General features: G+C 45.4%; 2 protein-coding genes and 1 long non-coding RNA gene across 5 annotated transcripts in view; 2 read left to right on the plus strand and 1 right to left on the minus strand.

The window, feature by feature from the left end:
- The window catches only part of pola1 (polymerase (DNA directed), alpha 1), a 33,500-nt gene extending 23,288 nt beyond the window's left edge, over window positions 1-10,212 (plus strand). For both annotated transcript variants that reach the window (XM_062480100.1, XM_062480101.1), the window contains exons 36-37: window positions 4,194-4,275; window positions 9,005-10,212. In XM_062480100.1, coding sequence (XP_062336084.1) covers window positions 4,194-4,275; window positions 9,005-9,144 — 222 coding nt within the window. In that variant the 3' untranslated portion in view covers window positions 9,145-10,212. The remainder of the gene's footprint in view (window positions 1-4,193; window positions 4,276-9,004) is intronic.
- LOC134035193 (uncharacterized) lies at window positions 5,423-6,082 on the plus strand. Its single transcript, XR_009932324.1, has 2 exons — window positions 5,423-5,496; window positions 5,763-6,082. It is a non-coding gene; the product is annotated as an uncharacterized LOC134035193 (long non-coding RNA).
- A 2,974-nt stretch (window positions 10,213-13,186) lies between the features above and the next one.
- Window positions 13,187-20,376, minus strand: arxa (aristaless related homeobox a). 2 transcript variants are annotated; one of them, XM_062480195.1, is made up of 5 exons: window positions 20,008-20,376; window positions 19,005-19,566; window positions 17,315-17,360; window positions 15,160-15,485; window positions 13,187-14,671 (listed from the first exon to the last, which is right to left on the minus strand). In XM_062480195.1, exons 1-5 carry the CDS (start codon window positions 20,192-20,194, stop codon window positions 14,410-14,412), a joined length of 1,383 nt encoding a protein of 460 aa, XP_062336179.1. In that variant the 5' UTR covers window positions 20,195-20,376; the 3' UTR covers window positions 13,187-14,409. The 2 variants fall into 2 exon arrangements, with proteins under 2 accessions (XP_062336179.1, XP_062336180.1); XM_062480196.1 differs by having other exon boundaries at window positions 14,543-14,671; window positions 15,148-15,485.
- Between the last annotated feature and the right edge of the window lie 743 nt (window positions 20,377-21,119).

A 21,119-nucleotide genomic window follows, 5' to 3' on the forward strand; every position in this document is an offset into this window, starting at 1 on the left:
ATTGCTGTTTTTCTCGCCTCCCCTTCCTCTCCCTTCTCTCCTCACTCTCTCCTCTCAGTCTAACTCCTGGCCTATCTTTCTCCCTTCATCTGCCTTCGTTCTCTCTTTGTCACTCTCAATCTCTCTCTCCCCCCCTGTCTGTCTCACTCGCTCTCCCCCCCTCTCTTGGACAAATTCTGAGAGTGATCTGATCTCCATGTAATGGGGGAGTAATAGGCACTCTGCATTGATTGGTAAGTAATTTGGGGGAGTTATGCACAGGTGCAATTTGTAATATTTTCAGTAAATTAAATTTCTCTTTCTCTCCCTCTTTTCCTCCCCTCTCTCTTACTCTATCTATCTCTAACACGCTCCCCTTCCTGTCAGCACTAATGTGGGGTGCAGCATCTCTCTCTCTCTCTCTCTCTCTCTCTCTCTCTCTCTCTCTCTCTCTCTCTCTCTCTCTCTCTCTCTCTCTCTGACACACACATTCACACATGCTGTATTTCTCTCCTGTCTTTTCATTTCCCCTTTATTCCATTCTCTTCCCGTCCCCTCCTTGTGCTCTCCCTCACTTTGTATCCCTCCCTTCAACCCTCCCTCCCTCTCCCACCCTTTCTCTCTCTTCTCTCCCTCCCTCCCCTCTTACTCTACCTCCCACCCTTTCCTTTTCTCCTCTCTATCTTTCCCCTCTCTCTCTCTTCCTCAGCCTCTCTCTCTCTTCCTCAGCCTCTCTCTTCCTCAGCCTCTCTCTCCCTCTGTCTCTCTCCCTCTGTCTCTCTCTCCCCCAGTTTTATTGATGTACGCTCAGGCACCCATTAGAGCTCTTTTTTCCCTCTAGTGGAAATTGCAGCATGTTAATTTTCACACAAATTACGGCAATAGCAGGTATCTCTATTTGATACATTATAGCGGGAGCAATCAGAGATAATTGAGTGCCTTTCAGACAGAGACGGCTGCATTCACTCCCGGCTCAAAGCCGGGCCATTATCGCCTAATCGCTCTTTAAACACTGAATTTTCGCCGAACAAAAATTCTTGTCATAATTTTGCTTAAGTGTATTTGGAAATCACAGTCCTTTGAGCGAGGATAATTGAAATCAAATCCCTTTCACTGGAGCTGACATTTCTACATTTCCCCCCAATTGAAATTAATTTCAAAAATTGAGCATGAATATCTTCAAATAGCAGGCAATTATGCATTTCAATGGGGAGAAATTACCGGAGCTGAATCGGCAGAGGCAGCGGGCACGGGCTCCAGTTAAATGGCTTTGTTTCCCGCCGTGTTTGCCGAGTAAAGATTTACATATATTGACTCATTATGGTGGCTTGTGAAGCTGATCGCCGTGACTACTCGAACCAGCGGCAGCGATTACGCCGCTGGTATGTACACCCCCCCTCCCCGCCTCCGTTCACACTGCTAACGAGGGATGGGATGTTTTCTATTCCTCTCTCTCCTCTATCACACATTCTCTCTCCTATATCACCCTGGCTCTGTGTCTCACTCTCCTCACACATTCTCTCCTATGTCACCCTGTCTCTCTCTCTCTCCTATATCACCCTCTCTCTCTCCTATATCACCCTGTCTCTCTCCTATATCACCCTGTCTCTCTCTCTCTCCTATATCACCCTGTCTCTCTCTCTCTCTCTCCTATATCACCCTGTCTCTCTCTCCTATATCACCCTGTCTCTCTCTCCTATATCACCCTGTCTCTCTCCTATATCACCCTGTCTCTCTCTCTCTCCTATATCACCCTGTCTCTCTCTCTCTCTCTCCTATATCACCCTGTCTCTCTCTCCTATATCACCCTGTCTCTCTCTCTCTCCTATATCACCCTGTCTCTCTCTCTCTCTCTCCTATATCACCCTGTCTCTCTCTCCTATATCACCCTGTCTCTCTCTATCTGCCTTTCTCTCCTTCTCTGTCTATCTCTGCATCTCTCTCACACCCCTCTCTCCCTGTCTCTCGTTTGGTCTCTCCGTCCACTTCTTTCCCCACGTTATTCTGTCCCTCCCTCTCTCTCTTTCTCTCTCTCCACCTTTCTCAACTGCAGCTGCAGCAGTTGTGTGTGTGTGTGTGTGTGTGTGTGTGTTGGCGGGGTGGGGTGTGTGATTAGGTCAGGGTGGGGGAGAGCTGGTACTGTTAGGAGAGGAAAGTGTAGGTATACTTCTATGGCTCTCAGAGGTGACATTTTGACCCAGCGCCATCAGAAGTTGGATAGTTGCTATGTTTGTGAGCACACATATTTTATGACCTACAGGACTACACACACACACACCTGACTATTACAGTTCCCTTATCCGAATAGAATGCGACCATCTGGTACTTTAGTGTTTAGAGATTGTTGAGTGTGTGTGTAGGAGATTGAATTTATTAAATGTATAGTGTGTTTGTGTGTGTGTTTGAATCTGAGGGAGAATCTTGAGTGCTGAGTCTATTGTCTGAACAGCAGTGGGCCATTTTAGACTGTTGGCTGTGGTTTAGTGATTTAGACCAATTTATATTCTTTATCTCCTTCTTTCTCTCTCTGTTTCTTACACACTCGCTGTCTCTGGTCCCTTTCTCTCCCTCCCCCTTTTTGCCCCTGTAGTCTTCAGGTTCACCCTGCATGGCAAAGGGAAGTGCACATTCTCTCTGGACGTGTGTGTGTACGCTGGGTGAGGCGGTAGCTAGTTAGGGAAGAGGGGAGTCGGGGGGGGGGGGGGGGTGAGGGGGTGGGGGGGGTCCAAAGCTCCCGAGAGAGAGAGGCAATTTCACAGCTGGTTTGCTCTTTAGGCAGCCAGCCTGAAAATGCTGCAGATTTGTGGTGCAAATTGAAACGGTGTCAGTACTGGAACAAAGCAGTGAGCCGAGGCACGAAGCTCACTGTGTGTGTGTGTGTGTGTGTGGAGGAGGGGGGGGGTTGTGTTTTTATGGGGGGGGGGATTGGTGTGGGGGCTCTAAATTCAATAACGACCTGTAACATCTTAGCCACGCCTTTTTGACACCTGTCAGTCAAAGCCTGCAAGTTCTCTAGCCCACCCTCAATCACACACAGAGAGTGTGTGCGTGTGTGTGTGTGTGTGCGTGTTGTGTACTGCATATCAGAGAGGGAGTGTGTGTTGTTTGTGCCTGAACAGCTTTGCATTGGCAACGGTAACCATTACTCCATTATGGGATGCATCACTTAGTCGTTGACCAGGCAATGCATCGTGGGTCAACAGCTGTGCGGTTTACATGGACAGCCATCGAGGGCCATTAAAAACACACACACACACCCCCAGTACACACACCCCCAGTACACACACGGGCTAGACACGCAACCATGCCGAAACATACACGCAAACATTCCATTCCTGTCTTCAGTCATCACCATACACACATTGCAAGTGGCCACGGCACACACACACACACACGGGGAAATGGCATCATAATAACGGCATCCTCCACACACACGCACACCTGACGTGTGTGTGGAGTTGGGGCGTCTCATGGCCTCTTTAGTTGAACAGGGGGAAATGACGACCCGATAGCTGCAATTAAACATGCAGTATAATGGCTAATCAAATTGACAGCAACTGCTGTTCCGCTGCCTCTCTCACAATGGCTTATCACAACAAACTATTATGAAGGAGGTAATTTTAGGGCTGATCCCATTCTCTTTAACACTCTCTCTCCCTCCTTTTTCCTCTCTCTCTCTCTCTCTCTCTCTCTCTTACTCACCCTCTGCTCTCTCTCTGTTTGTGTCTCTCACGCCTTCTGCTCACTCCTCTCTCTCTCCCTCACTCGTTGTCTCTCACCCATTCCTCTGTCTCTTTCCCTTTGTCTCTCCGTCTCTCTCTCTCTCCCTGGCAGGCAGGCAGTTGTGTGGCTAGAGTTAATTGCCGCAGAGATTAACAAACCAAACAAATTTGTATCCTGCTTTATTATGTCAGAGAGGGGAGGGAGTTAGAGGGAAGGGGGGGGGGGGAGTAGGGAGAATATATGAACGGAGAGGAAAGAAAAAAGGGTTAGAAGAATGGAGGATGAGTAGGAAGGCTTGTGCTGTTTTCATCTCTGTGAGAGAGGCAAAGCAGTCATTTAACCTGCTTAAAGGTTCTTTGCTTCTGTCGCGTTTAGTTGTTACCTCTGCTTGCAACACGATGAAACGGGACTTGTGATTGGTCTAAACGTGTTGTTCAGATAATATTGTTTGTGATAATAAAGGTGCGTGCGCGTGTGTTCTGTCTCTACAGTACTCTGAGAAGGCCCTCTACAACCAGCTGTGCTTCTACAGATTCATCTTCGACTGGGATCACGCGCTCGCCAGTGGGAAAGGTGAGGCCACGCGCACAGGCACTGGCAATCAGGGCCACAATTGCCGCACGCCTTAACTTTTATAAACATATCACATTAATACTAACAATCACACACACACACAGGAAGGCGGGGGGGGTGGTGTTGGTGGGGGGGTTAAGGAGGCTCTCTCCTCCAGTCGACAGCCCTAATTTAGGAGACGGATTCAATCACACACACACACGGAATGCAAAACGCTCCAATCGCTCCAATCACCGAGAGAAAGAAGGAAAGGGCCCTCCATCCGTCTGCTCTCCTTCTCTCCCCTCTCCTTCCTGCCCGCACTGTCCAGCTCTACCTCCGCACCCCCCCACCCCACTTCGACAGGCACTCGTTTGGCAGTGTTGATTGAAAACAGGTTTTAGATTTGGGGAAATGATAGGGGGAGTAATAGGAGCGCAGGCGAAAGGATAGCCCTTCTCCCGTAATGGGACATGGAGCGTATATCCGCCCCCCCCCTCCTACAAATAGACGCAACGCCACGTTCTGAGCATGCTCAGTAGCCACCCGCCACGGGCCTCTTCCCCACAGTCTTCTCTGATGGATGTCACTTGATTAGAAAGGGCCTCTGTGAACTGGTTCATTTATTTGATTAAATATTTATGTATGTATGCCTGAGTGTGTGTGTGTAAGCTGGCCGGAGCGAGACAGCGGAGGTAAATATAACGTGTAATCAACAGATGACCACTCTGGAGATGGAGGGAGCCGGAATAGTGGGACTGGGATGGAGGAGGGGGGGGGGGGGGGAGGTGGAAGGGGGGGGGGGGTGCTAACATGATTATAGCCTTCCTTATCCTCGCACTTTCTTTGTGATGTGAGAAATCAAGGCCAATCTGTTCTTGACTTCCTTCCGCCGTCCTCCCCTCGGGTTCTTTTTCTCTTTTTCCTTGTTGTTCTGAGTTTAGTCTCAGGAGTAACGTTTAGTCTGTGTCCATGTCAGTGTGTGTGTCCCTGTCTGTGTCCATGTCAGTGTGTGTCTCCCTGTCTGTGTCCATGTCAGTGTTTGTCTCCCTGTCTGTGTCCATGTCAGTGTGTGTCTCCCTGTCTGTGTCCATGTCAGTGTGTGTCTCCCTGTCTGTGTCCATGTCAGTGTTTGTCTCCCTGTCTGTGTCCATGTCAGTGTGTGTCTCCCTGTCTGTGTCCATGTCAGTGTTTGTCTCCCTGTCTGTGTCCATGTCAGTGTGTGTGTGTGTGTGTGTCTGTGTCCATGTCAGTGTGTGTGTGTGTGTCTGTGTCCATGTCAGTGTGTGTCTCCCTGTCTGTGTCCATGTCAGTGTTTGTCTCCCTGTCTGTGTCCATGTCAGTGTGTGTCTCCCTGTCTGTGTCCATGTCAGTGTGTGTCTCCCTGTCTGTGTCCATGTCAGTGTGTGTCTCCCTGTCTGTGTCCATGTCAGTGTGTGTCTCCCTGTCTGTGTCCATGTCAGTGTGTGTGTGTGTGTCTGTGTCCATGTCAGTGTGTGTGATAATAGACATTAAAGGATCATGTTCAGAGACCCTCCTATCACTTTGCTCGTAGGTCTCCATTTGAAAACCCCAAATCCTGATGAGTCTTTAGGAATAAGTCTTTCAAACAAGCACATGCTAACACACCCATGCTGCCATAAAGTATAGGGTTCAAGTGTCATCACCTGGTCCTGGGGCAGTAATATCCCATATTACTGTATTACACACCTAGGGGACACACTGCTTAGATTACCAGGCTGAGCCCATGTCCTGTACACGCGCTGGGGGGGTGGGGGGGGTGGAACTTCTCACAGCTTTCCGTGACCTTTGCTTTTATCACAAGCTTTCCCTCTTAAAAAATAAAAAATAAAAATCGTGCCCCTTCAAACCATTGTGTGTGAGAGTGTGATTGTTTATGTTTGAATGCATGTGTCTTTATGTGTGAGAGAATGTGTATGTACTGCGTGTATATATTATGGCTGCCAAACGATGACATTTTTTTTATTAAATTAATGACATTCTTTGTAATGAATTTATCTAGATTACTCGCATATCAATATCTAAATTAACACATTATTTTGCAACCCTATACACACACACACACACACAAACTGCAAAAGTGTATGAGAGACAATGTGAATGTATTGGATCCCTATGTGTATATATGTATGTGTGTGTGTGTGTGTGTGTATATATATACACACACACATACATATATACACATAGGGATCCAATACATTCACATTGTACACATCCTACTATACAATGTGTATGTGTGTATATACACACACTCTCACTGTATATGTGTGTGAGAGATTGAGGGAAAGTGACTGATCTACATGTACATCACATTGTGCCTGATTGCTGCGACTGAGTAAAACATGGAGGTAATTTAATCCGCGGCAGGAGAGCTCTAATAGAATACACACACACACAGACATACACACTGCCGAAAAAAAACACTTGCTCATTTTTTTTTTTTAAGAAAAGAAACATCCCATATCAGTGTTGTTCAAATCATTCCACGTTGTCAGGTTTCTGTCTCTCTTTCTCCCCCTTCCTCTCCGTCTATCTGTTGCCTTTTCTTCTGTCGCTCGCTCCACCCCTCCCCCCTCCCTCCCTCTCTCCCTGTGTCTCAGTCTTGAGTGTGGGCAGTATGATTGCGTGTGTGAGCAATAATGTAATTTCGCCGCATTGATAAAATATAAATTGTCCTTGAGCTACGCTTTTCTAATGATCCATTTACCCACATCGTCCCTGACACCTCTCTTCACCACGGCACACCAGCCCTCCTCCTCTCTCTCTCTGTCTCTCTCTCTCTGTCTCTCTCTTTCTCTTACTCTCTGTCATCCTCCTTCACCCCTCCTCCGCTTTCGTCCCCCCCCCCCCTCTCTCTCTCTCTCTCTCTCTCTCTCTCTCTCTCTCTCTCTCTCGCTCTCGCTCTCGCTCTCGCTCTCTCGCTCTCTCGCTCTCTTACTCTCTGTCATCCTCCTTCACCCATCCTCCGCTTTCGTCCCCCTCTCTCTCTGTCTCATCACCTCCCTCCTTCCCTTCCTGCAAGCCCAAAACGGGGTGGCAAATCTGCGGGTGCGATTGTCAAATCAATTATTCATTCTGTGCAATTACACTCACACAAAGAAGTTTCCCTGTGCTCTGAGTGGTGATTAAATTAACTGCTATTGCAGCTGCCCGCTACCAGCTAATAGAATATTCATGTATGCGGCGGACGGAATGGCCGATCTCCATTAACTTCATCATGCTCACTTAATTACAGGCTTGTTATTGTATTTACACCTAGTTAGGGCGTACAGAGCCCCCGATACACTCGCCGCGACGGCAGCACACACTCGTGTGGGAGAGAGTGTGCGTGTGTGTGTGTCGCCCACCTTAAGAGTACAGTGATTGTTGAACATCATTTGCGCGTGTTTCACCTCTCTTGCCGTTTCTTTCTCTTCTCTTTTCTCTCGCCTGCATCGCCGCCGCCTCTCTTCTGTCCTTCTCCTGCTCTCTCCCTCTCTGCTTCTGTCTCTCCTTCCCTCTCCCTCTTTTTGAGGTAGGCCATTTGAACTGCCAACCCCTACTGAGCAGAGACTTACTGGGGGCACCGTCCCTCCCTCCCTCTCTCTCCCTCTCTGACTCTTAAATCATTCTTTTATCCCCTCCACACACAGTGATTGAGGTGGAAAAGAAAACGAAGAAAAGGAGGAGAGAGGGAGAAAAAAAAGAAAGAGAATTATTTTCTCCTACCTTTCAGAAATGATGACATGATTGCTTTCGCTTGATCATGCATCATCTTCCTTCTGCCTCCCCTCTCTCTATTCCTCTGATAAATAGTCCCCCCCTCCATCTCTTGCTTGTACTCTCTGCTCTCTCTCCCTCCCTCTTCTGTCACTCCTTCCTAGTCTCTCTCTCCCCCCCTCCCTCCCTCCATCTCTCGTTTTTCTAGAGGTGAGTATTATCTGGTAATAGTTGCTGGTGGTGATTGTGTCACTGTGTGTGTGTTTTTGCTATGTGTGGTGTTGCTAGTGTGTGTGGTGTGGCTGGAGGTGCATATCGAGTTGCCTATGTGCATGTATCTGCCAGTTTTGTACTTTCGTGTCATACTGCGTGTGTGTGTGTGTATGTTACCCTCTCCATCCATCTGGTGTTTAACCTTTGTTCTCTTGGGCCAGTCAATCCCTCCGTATTTATACAACAGCCACTAATGCACCAGCCAGGAAGACAGCTGAGCTGATAGAAGTGCACAACTGTAGTGGCAGATGGATGAATGGCCAAACGGCTGATCTTGCCCCGATAACACACATGCGCACATTCCTGGTATAGAGAGACATGTCACTGTCCAAACTGCCATGGATGTTGCCGGCAGAGGGCCACTGCTCCCCAGGCCCTCCTGGGGGGATAAGAGAGGGCCAGTATCGACAACCCCACCACCACCATCCTGGTGGGTCCTGGGATCGATCCCATGGCCCTGTGTGTGGGAGCGCACAGGCTTGTGTGTTGCCATCGACCCCGGAGGGACCATCACCTCAGAGTGATCGTCCTACTGCTGTTATGGATCTGTGAAGTGTCCAGTACAGAGGGAAATAAATCTCACAGCTTTCATTACAGCACATAGAGGGACCTTTTCTCTCCTAGTCCTCTCCTCGCCTGGTTTTGAGAGGCCAACACACTGCCGAATGTGTGAACTGGTGGGATTGTCGAATTTTGTGGATGTGATACCTTAACAAGACTAAATGTCAATGACTCCCATTTCTCTCCCTATCCCAAGGAAAGTCTATCAATGCCCATGATGCGGCGAAGGACGTTTATAAGAAGTTAAAGGAGGTTCCAGACCGCGCCCTGGCTGCCAGTGGCTACTCCGACGTCGACCTGGCCAAGCTGTTCCAGGCCTTCGCCTCCCTTAAGTAAAGTCCCTCATTAACACCCACCGCCCTCATTGGTCGCTGGGCATCTCAAGACACCTGACTGGTTTCCCGAGCGTCCTACTGGTATCTTGGTAGGGAGAATGTCCCGCCTTCTGGTCTGATGTTATTGGTCATTTGACTTGGGTTTCAATTCATGTTCTCATGCCATCATTGAGTGGCGTAATGACTCAGGTGATGTTTGTAGATATATATTTGACACGGTTGGCATTTGTGTTTGTAATATAATGTGATGTTGGTTTGGTCAGCAGTGCCATGTTTCACAAACCTGACTTTTGGGGCCTTTGGTTGTGCGCATAAGTTTATAGTAATTACAGGTATTTACTCTTGCACTCATAAGATCCCCTTGTCTCGTCTGCCGATTATGAAACCATTATAAGGATAAAGACCCCATCACATTTTTACCCTCCTCCACACACACAGTCATTCTGTCACTCACTCATCCCCTGACCCCCTTCACCCCTATTGGCCCACGCAAAGGGGGGTAGCAATCAGACTTCAATGGCTGGTGGGAAGATTGAGTCCTGGGTTATGGCGCTGATATGTGTGTGTGTGTGTGTGTGTGTGTTATTTGGCAAGGATAGTGTGTAGCAGAGGTGAGGGCAGTCCCGATATCTTTGCTCTGATAGGGCTTCTCAACAGCGCTCCCTGGCTACTCCACAGCATGGCAATTAGCCAATGATACGCACCCTGGCCGCCGATTCCACTGAACTCCTGTAGCGATTGGACACTTGTTTTGATTACCTCCCAATTCAGACCCTGTGTACGAGAGAAAGAGAGGGAGATGAACGGGGAAGGAGGACAATGGTGGATGAGATGGGGTTAGAGAGGGCGTTAGCGCTCTTGTCTCCATATCAAACTTTTTTTTAAACTAAGCCCTGTTTAAGTGATGTCATTAGATCTGTTCATTCCAACCTATTCCTGGTCACTGTTTTTATTGTATGTACTGTAATTGTTTTTTTGTTTTTTTCACTTTGTCGTGATCTGTGAACTTTCGATCAAGTGTTTTGATATTGATATGTCATTTAATACAGAAATATCAATAAAATTTCAATTAGAAATCTGTGTTATTCCATCTGTTTTCCATTTCCATGATATGCTTGCTGCCCACACTTGTCTTTACACACTATAACTGGACTCAATCAGAATTCATATACAGTAAGTATCGCTGGACCTTTTTAGCCAATGGTGTAAAAACCAGAATTCATTTTTGTGTTCAGAAAAGATAGGTGATTGATGATTTCTACTCTCAACCCCAATGCCAATTTCCATAAATACTAGTGCTTTAGAAATCACTTACGGCCCACACCAGCGACTTGTAGAATCGACTTTAAGTGGGCTGCACTTATTCAGCAACCATAGTGTTTGCTTGTGTCTGTGCAGGGAGGGGGGGGCTACATTTACATAAACACACTATTTATAACATCACTTTCAATTTGAAGGTGTAAAAAATACTCATTGGAGTCTTTGGAGAGGACAGGTCTACACTATGCCTTGTATTTCTAAGATTACAGTACAGAATAATTATGGTTGTGCCAAGCTCCATGATGCGCGTCTCAATGAATGAACGTGGGCTTTTTGTGTAACTACCAACCCAAGCCTTCGCGTTAATTCGACCTGGCTAAGCTAATAAGAGCGAATGAGTCTCTTTTTTTGTTATGTTAAGCTTTATTGCCTGTCTTTTTGACCAGAATGGCGTTGTTGAGCAAAGCGGCGGACAAGGTATTCTTTGATGAGGGAATTAGTGGTCTATTCTGTCCCTATTATTCATAGCGCGGTGGAACATGTAAGTACCAGAAAGGGTGTCAAAAGGAGAGCTGGTCCTATTGCAAAGTATCCCCCTTGTTCGGGCTGAAAGGGCGGCTATGAGACGATAAACCGCTTAATACACTGAGCTAATTGGATGAGAGCGAAAGAGACGGGAATTAAGGGGCGATCTAAAAGAGACCCGAGTGCCAGGGCCGCTATTCAGGTCTTTCATTGCGCGATCTCCTCCGCTCCTCCGAGGGAGGCGAGGCAGTTCATCAAAGCGCCTTTTAGAGCCTCTCTCCCGGGGACTGAGAGAGGAGTGAGTCGGGTGAGTCGCAGAGTGATTGGGCCTATTCTCTATGAGGGACCTGGTGGGGGAGACGAAGCCCTGGAGAATCGGAAATCAGCGGTCAAATCAGTCGCAAATAGAGCAAGGCAGGAATAGCAATGATGAAAATGGGAGCGCCATTGTGGAACTATTTTTTCTATAGACACCTGTAGGCCGCAGACAATAACGTAAGAATGAAGCCATACTCATGGGAATTAGGTGCAAGTCATGTCGTTTTTCTCTTTCCTCCAATGACCCCTTTTAAACTTTAAATGTGATCATTTAGACATTTCATATGCTGACAACATGTATTATCCAACTCGCGCATATGGCGTCTGAGGCAATGACCATATGGCAATTCCGGGAAGGAACAAATGTTCAAAATATTCAATTTCCCGTGTAATGTCTATGAATGTGCTTTTATTATTGCTTGGACGACACCATTTCAATTTTCTCGCCTCTTTTTTTTGCCCTGGAAAGAAGTTTAAGCCTGGCGCGCAGCAGGTCATCCGCCTCCCGGATCGTGCCCGGCATTCCCGAGATATTAGGGACAAATTGGTTTGCTATTCATTAGTTATATTCACAATAAGATTAAAGCGCCCTGGACATCTCATAAAAACATGTGGCCCTATACAGAAAACATGCTCTGATAGTTTTTATAGAAAGAGATTTCAAAAACACTCAGAGTTCACGTTGTGCTGAGGATTTTAGTCCACAAGAGAAAATTGTTTTCTTTCTCTCTTTGCATTACTATAGATCAGAGTTCAGTTTGTCATGCATGACATGTCAGATTGAGTTGGTTTGTTGGGCCAATGTCATTCACAAGAAAAGAGGCGTGTACGCAGGCTTAATAGAACAAAACGTATCCAAAATTTATATATAAAGCCCCCCCGCCCCACACACACACACACACACACACACAGAGTCACACCTTATCCAACTGCACTTCCATCCATCCCATAGGCCTAGAAGATTTCTGTTGAAATGTAATGCTTGTTAGCAGCTTTAGAATGAATACGGAGATTAGGAGGAAAGCTGATAAAACAAGACTACTGAAAGGTTTTTCACCGAAGCAACCAATAAATGAGTATGCCCTGCTAAATTAATCCACGGGGTAATTTCATGCGATTTGGTGCGGTACCATGAACGGGTCAAACGAGCGAGAATGACTTCACTGAAAGGCGCGCATTGATTGCTGTAATAGGGCTGCTTCGCGCGTGAGATTCAGAGGAGGGGATTTGGGAATTAACCGAGGGAGGTGGAAGATGGGGAGACTATGGGGGACTCCAGAGAAAGACTTTGATAAAGTGGTTTGTTACTTCATTAATGACAAAGGAACCCGCTTCCATCGACATGGAATTACAGATGTTAAGACCAATTTAGGGCCTTTAAAGGATGTTAAAGCGAGTTTCGTGAAGGAGCGCGGATAAAGTGGACGCTCTAATTGAAAACCCTCGCCTTTGTAGCGCGTTCACATGTAGGGATTACCTCATGAATATATGGGTCTTTATTTTGTCAACTGAACTGAAGAGACCAGACGCACGCAGCGGCACTGAATTATTTGCCATTAGCCTCCTAATTCATTTTCTCTTTCATTTATTCAAGATGGCCATCGAGCCGATTGCTAAATACCTTTGAATTTTTGAGCGGTTTGCCTCTCAACTTTTTTCTTTCATTGTCCTGCATTTTAGACGCAATGAAATCTGGCATTTCCAAAGGACAATTGTTAATTGAAATGCAAAGGAATGCATTTTTCTCATCTAAATGTTACAGGACTTAGCCCAGTAGATGCTAAATAATCCTATACATTAAAATAGTTGAATATCAAATTGAATTTGAATAAAATCATTTAAATCTATTTAATTTGAAAGATTACTATCCATGTAATGCGAACATTTTCAATGTATACTTATATTATTGAAGACAGAAAACATCAGTTCTTTTATAACAATTTTATTAATATTTCTATAGTTCTATTTCACAGGTTTGATTTCTGGTTCAGACCTATTTCAATTCTATGATGGTTGGAAATAATAAAAGATAATTCCTTTTATCAGCGTCATTTATTCAAATATGTTCTCCTCTTCAATACTAAACCAGAAATGTACAATCACAAATAACTCCTGTCCTTCACTCAATCCCTTGGGACACAGGTTTGACATAAATAATGATCTAAAATACTAATATTTCATTAACACAGGTGAAATTCTACACAGGGCAACATTCATACGACACTACACCAAGTGCAACTGCTCAAAACAGAGTCTCCTTGAAATATACAGGACTCTGTTCTGAAAATTATCATTTTTTGCCTTTTTCCAAAAATGTACAATAGTATTAACAGTATCCTCTCCCACAGTGCAGCCATGGATGTCTGGTACAACCTAACTTCACTTTGTTTGTCCTGGAATCAAATGAACTCTGTTGGCCAATATGACATTGAGTGGTATTTGTTTGGCTCATGATCCCTTTATTGAAATCACTACTGAAAACTGCATTTCAAATGGAGGCTCTTGCTCACGTGTCTAGTGCCAACAGAGAACAAACTAGATGCTGGTTATATTGGCCAAGGCTGCAGAGAAGTCTATGGAAGGTCTATTGACTATTTCCTTTGGCATGGCGACCTTTTGACGAGTGGGTTCATGATCCGTACTATCATTCCAGCATGATCAGCATGGATCAAGGGGCAAGGTTCTGAGCACTGCATGATGTTTTCCAGGTTCAACAGAATCCATTTCCTTCCAGTTCTTGTTCCTCTCATGATCTTCCGTCCATCCTCTTGTGCGTGTGTGTGTGGTTCTGGCCTTAGTTTTCAAGTACCAGTATCCACCTAGCGGGAGCAGCAGGTGTGGTTGATCCGAGTTAGTCTGTGGATGCGGCATCGCACAGCAGGATGAACACAAGCAGGATGTGAACCTAGTGAACCAGGAAGTAGCGCTGTGTTTAGTGGTGTGGTTAGTGTATTATAATTGGTAGTGGTATGTGTGCACCCACACAGCGCTCCAGTTAGCCAGTATTCTTTGAATTTGGTCATGCTTTTTGTTGGGGGGGGGCGCTTTTGAGGTATGGAAGGTGAGGGATGTCAGTGTGAGCGAACTGCTCCAGAGGTATGAGGGGGCAGGGATTGGACTGTAAACCCAGGAGAGAGGGCCCCTGCTCGGGTAAGAGCGCGCCTCAGCACACCTCCTTGCCTGGAGCTCCAGTTGGCAGGATGTTGAGCTGAGTGAGCTGAGCTGAGTGTTCCTTAGCCTTGAGGCGCAGAGCAGCGATGCTGGATGCCCTGCGGTCTGCTGCGGCCGAGGAAGAGGGGGAGGAGGAGGAAGGGTCAGACAGCACCGGGGCGGGGTGGGAGGGGCTCTCCACTGGCGGTGCTGGCTGACGGAGGAGTGCGGCGGCGGTGGAAGCGCTGGTCAGTGGACCCATACTGGAGAACAGCCTGACGAAAAAAGAAAACCAAAAAGAAGGGAGAATTATAAAGACATGAAATATATAAAATACGATTGACAAAATACACTGGGAGGATTCAAACATATCATTCCTGTTACAAGTGTCTCAAACATATGGTGACAGAGATTAAAATTCTGTATCTATGCTATTTCAATCCAAGCGTTATCAGAGCAGATGAATATCATAAATAGGGGGATGCCCAGGGTTTCCAGTGAAGGAGGAGGGGGTGGATTCTGGCTCCAGACCTTCCCTCACAGCTTGGGGGCTGCAGCATGAGACTGGGGCCTAATTAGTGACACTGACAGGCAAAGTGACAGTGTGACTGAGGAGCTAGCTAACACAATGATTCTCATTAGCATACACACACACAGAGTGTATTAGAACATATCCAAAATGTCCCCCCCCCCCCCCCCTATACAGACACACATAGGGGAAGTTGCATCATAAATGTCAGGGTAGAGGTACCTAGGTGCTCACCTGCCGAAGGTGGGTCCGATGAATGCCGGGTGGCGGAACATGGCCGCAGTGCCCAGGAAAGTGCCCAGGCCCAGGGGTGTGGCCAGGGGCGGGGCTGAACCATTGTGGGGTGGAGCCAGCCCCGGGAAGGCGGCGGCAGCAGCGGCGGCAGTCCAGGCAGACTCCAAAGCAGGGTGGGGGTGGGGGGGGAAGGGGCCCCCCTCCAGGTAGTGGCTGAGAGGGTGGGCTGCAGCCAGGGGACTGTGGAAGGGCAGACCTGAGGGGTGGGCCTGGACCCCGGCCTTCTCTCGCTTCCTCCACTTGGCCCGGCGGTTCTGAAACCACACCTGAGGAATAGAAGGAAGGTTGGAGGTCAGAGAGAGGGAAGACTTGAAGGAACATGACTGGAGAGAGTGAAAGGGAAAAATTACTAGCATAAATAATTTCTAGTATGAAAGTTTCAATTTGACCCCTTCATATTTTATAATCCTGAAAATGGTCGATCATATGATAACATTTGGACCTGACAGTGATTCATCATTAAGGTATTGGTTATTTCCACTAGGGCTCTTGTCAGATGGCTCTAAATGCTATTCTGCCAATGTCTGCATGAAAGAAATCTCAGAGCCCGTCGCTCCACGGTTCAGAAGGTGGCAAATAGGCGGAAAGTCAACAGTAATTACTATCGCACTAAACCCCGCGCACTCACGGTCCGTTAGTCTAAGTTTGCTAATTAAAATCCGGTTCTAGCAGACCAAGATCGAGGGTGGGGCGTGATAATTAAGAGTCGTGTTAACAAAAGATTGAGAAAATAACCGCAGAACTGAGTCCAATAACAATTAATGCGCTTTAAATTAAATTCTTTAAAATGTAGAACCAGTAGGCCTACACTAAAGTGTATTTAACTTTCCCACGCATCCACTGTGCTCAGTTTGCGCTGCTGAAATACGGGCTCTGACAATGGGAAAATGTCAACATAAGAAAGTGATTGAATGGGTGTGTTTGATCGACAGTGGCACACACGCAAGTCATTCCCAAAGCTGTTTAGCATTACATGGCCCCTCGGGAATTTATGAGTTTTTATCACCTCCTGATGGCGCCCCTTAAGTGATTTGTTCACCTACGGTCCCAAAAGAGACATCTGTTGTTTTACATCGGCCATAACCCCGGAGCTTCCACCGTGTTTGAACGGTCTCTTTGGTTATGAGCCCGGGGCTTCGACATGCACGACACGCTCTCAGCGGAGGGGAAGGGAGGGGGCGACGCAAACACTTTTAATGGTCCCTCATTCGCTCCAAGTGCAAAGCATCGGATCAATGCAGGTCTATTGCAATCACATAATGGGAAATCAAATAGCATTATCCCGCCACCCTATATCTATCCACTCCCCGTCACTCTCTTTCATTCTCACTGTCTTCCTCTCTCCCTCTCTCTCTCTCTCTCTCCCCCTCCCTCTCTCTCTCTCTCTCTCTCTCTCTCTCTCTCTCTCTCTCTCTCTCTCTCTCCCTCTCAATTTTTTTCTCTCTCCCCACTTTGCCCAGTGATGGGAATTCAAACACCAGCATATTCCAGAAATAGCCAGTGTTTGCTCTTGCACTAAGTGAGCTTTTATGAATTGTCTGCGTTCGCTTAATTGCCACTAAAATGTCCCCAATCGCATGTAATAACTTTCAATAACAGGAAGGTCCTTCCCTGCGCAGCAATTGGGGCCATTTAACACATTTTAGAGTAATACATCATTGTCTCAAATAGCCCTCTCTAGCTGCCTCAATTCATACTGTGCAATTGGCTTGCATTAGGCAAAGCCCTCACAAACAACCGGTACCTGTAAAATTGGTTTAATGAAGGAACTATAGGCTGTAAATTGCAAGACGATCTAGCTTCTGTTTAATTTTAATTTGTGTATAACAATTAATAAAAAAGTAGGCCTATATGGTTGAAAATGAAGTATAGGCCCTATTTGTTTTGTAGGTCCACACAAATAATTCGCTTGGAGATGCCATAGTCAGAAATAGGTGTATGTGCAGAAATTCCTAGGCTTACTAAAGAGAACAATCAATCATCCTTGAAACTGCAATGATATGCGGCAATAATCCGCTTCCATCTGGGAAAGTGTGCAACAAAACGAAAAATATATAGGTCAACATTTAGCAATACGTAAATAGAGGTTACTTACTTGAACGCGTGCCTCAGTGAGATCCAGACGCATTGCAAGTTCCTCTCTGAAAATGCAAAAAGGGTTACGGGTCAATTTTAGTCACTATGCTTTTCGATGTTTTGTTTTTTGTCTTCTTAACGTCAACAATAGACAACCATTAGTTTTTTTCTTTCAAGACGGAAAACCGAGGTCCGCGTTTGATTAGGCTATTTTCTCAGAGGTTGGAGAGTAATCATAACAGGCTACTGATCATAAATTATTGTCTCTTGTATAGGCTATATAGGCTATATAGCCATTATTGACTTGTTCAAAACAATGGGCGACTTACACAAATAGTGTCAACATTTTACTGAAATTTTAGGCCCATGCAGACCCAAACAAATTACAATTCGCCATACAAATGTTTTTTTATTTTTTATTTGTCTTTATTATTATTAGATTTGTTTTAATAAACTCTAAAAAAGAAATCCAAGAAGCCAACAGGTGAAGTAGCCTATCATGTAATCCGTCCCGTTGGAGGTGAGGCCTAACCTAGTTTGAAGTTGAACATTCTGTGCCTGCAGACATATGCAGGCACACATCCGACCAATGTGTCTGTCAATGCTGTATTATCTTACAGCTATATCCTTGATCAGAAACTCGGAACCCTATTTCTTACCTGAATTTTATCCTATTTAATTAAATAATATAATATCACAGGCTATAATCATAATGTATCAAATGCCATTTGATAGAAGGCAATTAATAAGGTGCCTATTGTAATTGGAAGTTCTATACTCGCTAAATTTACTGCATTTTCTTGAAATAGCAGACATCATTGCATGGCTCAGCATACAACCAAATAATTGGCTATATTGTTACAATTTTTTTAATTAAAATTTAAGTACAGATATTAAGCCATTTAGGCATCATTCTTGTCAGATAAATGATAGCTGATAATGCGTCAACGTGTCTGTGTGTGTGGGTGTGTTTGAGCGCGCGTCTTATACCCTTGAGCTTGGAAAGCCCTATAAACGTAAAAGCAGGCCTACATTTTGGTTGAATGCATTCAACATAAGACGTGGGACCTATCATCTAATCTTTAGGCCTGTGGCAGTGATATCAATATCACGCAGAACAATATGCTAAGGTAGCCTAGCCTACATTCATAACACAATCCTTTAAGTGCTACCATATTACCTTATTGTGTGGGCTTACGCCGGATTGCATTGCCTCAAACACAAATCTCTATTTATAGAGAGTATAGTCATTCATGTTATTAAATACCCTATAACCTCAGGCCAATATGCAATTCTTATTGGCCTGATTATTGCAGATGTGCACAGGTGGTTGATTGTTTAATAGGCTAGGCCTAGGCTATTCATTCAAGCAAATTCCATGCTTTGTTTGAGATGCGTTATTAGGTCAAATACTAAAAACAATATAAGCATAATAATAATAATAATAGGCCTAATAACTACAATAATACAATTCATGTCAATAACTATAAACAATAAATAAAAAGGCGGCGGCGTACCAATAGCCAACATGTTTTTGCTGAGTTTTAATTAGGCTAAATCAGTTTTGGTAGCTTACTAGGTTACTAGGATACTAAAAGCTAATATGATATGCATGTCAACTCTTCCTCGTATTCCAATAGACAAAAACAATTCATTTTTAGTAGGCTATATATTTATGCGCACCTTTCCTAAAATAATTTGTTCCTTACCTGGTGAACACATCAGGATAGTGCGTCTTCTGGAAAGCTCTTTCTAGTTCTTCAAGCTGGTAACTTGTAAATGTAGTCCTGTATCTTCTCTGCTTACGTTTCAGCATCCCTTCCTCCGAGTCGCTGCCTGCGGACAGACACACGCTGTCCTCCCCGTCCCTCACGTCCCCATCCCCGGCGTGGCTCTCCCTCTCTTCGTCCTTGGGGGAGAGACCTGATGTGTCCCCGCACGCCTCATCCTCTTTTCCTGCATCCTCTTCGAACTTCAACGGGCCCAGTTCCACCAATCCCAGACTGCCGTCGTCGGACCCTTCTCCAGGGCTCTGGCCTCCCTCACCCCGGTTTAGGGACGCATTCTCCCGGTAGGATTTGCTGCGGCTGATGCTCACCTGCGGCGCCTGGCTGATTTTGAGGCTATCACAGGCTTGATCCAACAGGAGCCGCTCCCTGTCAAACTTCTCCCCGTGATCGTGAAGGTATTTTCCCCCAGGCCCGTATAGCCGTCGCAGCTTAGGTGGCAGGTGCATGTCGGTGTCGAGAGACAGGGGATCTTTAGTCGAGCCTATGAGATGCCAAAGGGCAAAGATGTTGGAGCAATGCGCGAGTACAGAGAAATAAATAAAACAGCAGTGAAAAGCGTATGGTTGAATGGCATTAACGAAGGCCCCGAGAAAACAGTTTTCTAGACTTTTCAATTTCCAACTGAAAATATATTTATGTGCAGATTTACAAAAAACTATTTAATTATGACTATGTTCGACACATCAAAAGGTCTAGTCTGTTGAACAAGGCAATGTGAGCCTAAATAATAATAGCCTGTAAACCCTAATGCCAGAGTTGAAATTAACTTAAACTAACTTTACAGTAGGCTATGGTTCGTCGTTCATCATGCCAGTTTTATTAGATTACCGTGAACTGTTATTTTGCTGACAATTACCCACAGAGTAGGCTAGACTACTGACAAATCACAGCGTGTCTGGGCGTTTTGCGGAGGATAGCTTACCTTCTGTCGGCTTGTTGATTTCTCCTCTGCTTGGCAGGGCTGTCAAACTTTGCGCCCCTATCAGCCTTACTTTACAGGGACTCCGACGGCCCAGTATACTATCTATACAATACGAAGAAAGTAGAGTGGGCGATTTACTCTTTCGTTCGCCCCGATCGTGGAAATCTTCCTCAAACTGACCACTCATTTTGATCTGTTGCGATGTCTTATTCGACAGAGCGTGCGTTCAAAGTGTTAACTTACTGTCCCACTCTCTCTGTCTCTCTCTCCCTCTCTCGGTCTGAGATCGTTCCTCTTCTCCCTCAACTGTCGTTAATGACAGACACTGTTTGCTGGCTCGGGCTCTGCTTTCTGCGCGCTCTCATCTACACGTATTATCGCGCGCCTGATTGGTTCGTGTGGAGGAAAAGAGTGACTTTATATATTTTTTCTTTAAAGATAATTTGAGAGAAACGGACAAAAGCTTGAAATGGAGCTCTGATCTCGTGGACTGAACTCGCTTCGCCGAACTCCAACACATTTTGGGGGGATTAATTTACATATTTGCTAGGCAAATATTCTTTACAGAATTTAAAGCAAGTAGGCCTAAAACGAAATACAAGCAACACAAAATTAAAACGTCCTTGATATTTACTATAACAAAACCACAACCACTATGATGATTACATAAATTAGGAGTAACCTCATATTTATAAAAATGTCAACAGCAACTAGCCTAACACAAAATCCATCTAGTGTGTAAACATTTTTTTAACCAAAATCTAAACATTTCGACTTCTTAAACAGCCTATTCAGGCTTTAAGAATATAGTCTACAGTTGTATTATATACCCTAAACCTTGTATTACGTGGACTAGCCTACATTTCGAAGAGAAGTCTGGCCCGGGGTTTGCTGGGAACCTTGCCTGTAGCGGATCACTCAGAACACTCATTGCTGAGATTAACGTGTTCCTTCAATATAAATTGGATCAATATAACCATGAATACAAAAACTGCACTCATACATTAGGTCCAGTTAACATTAATAAGGGTTGCATTTTTTACATAAAATATAACTGTGTAACAACTATGGTGCCATTCTACTGAGAATACATGAACAGTGTGATGCAGCCT

This window comes from Osmerus eperlanus, chromosome 15 (genome assembly GCF_963692335.1).
Source record: "Osmerus eperlanus chromosome 15, fOsmEpe2.1, whole genome shotgun sequence".
Lineage (NCBI taxonomy): Eukaryota > Metazoa > Chordata > Actinopteri > Osmeriformes > Osmeridae > Osmerus > Osmerus eperlanus.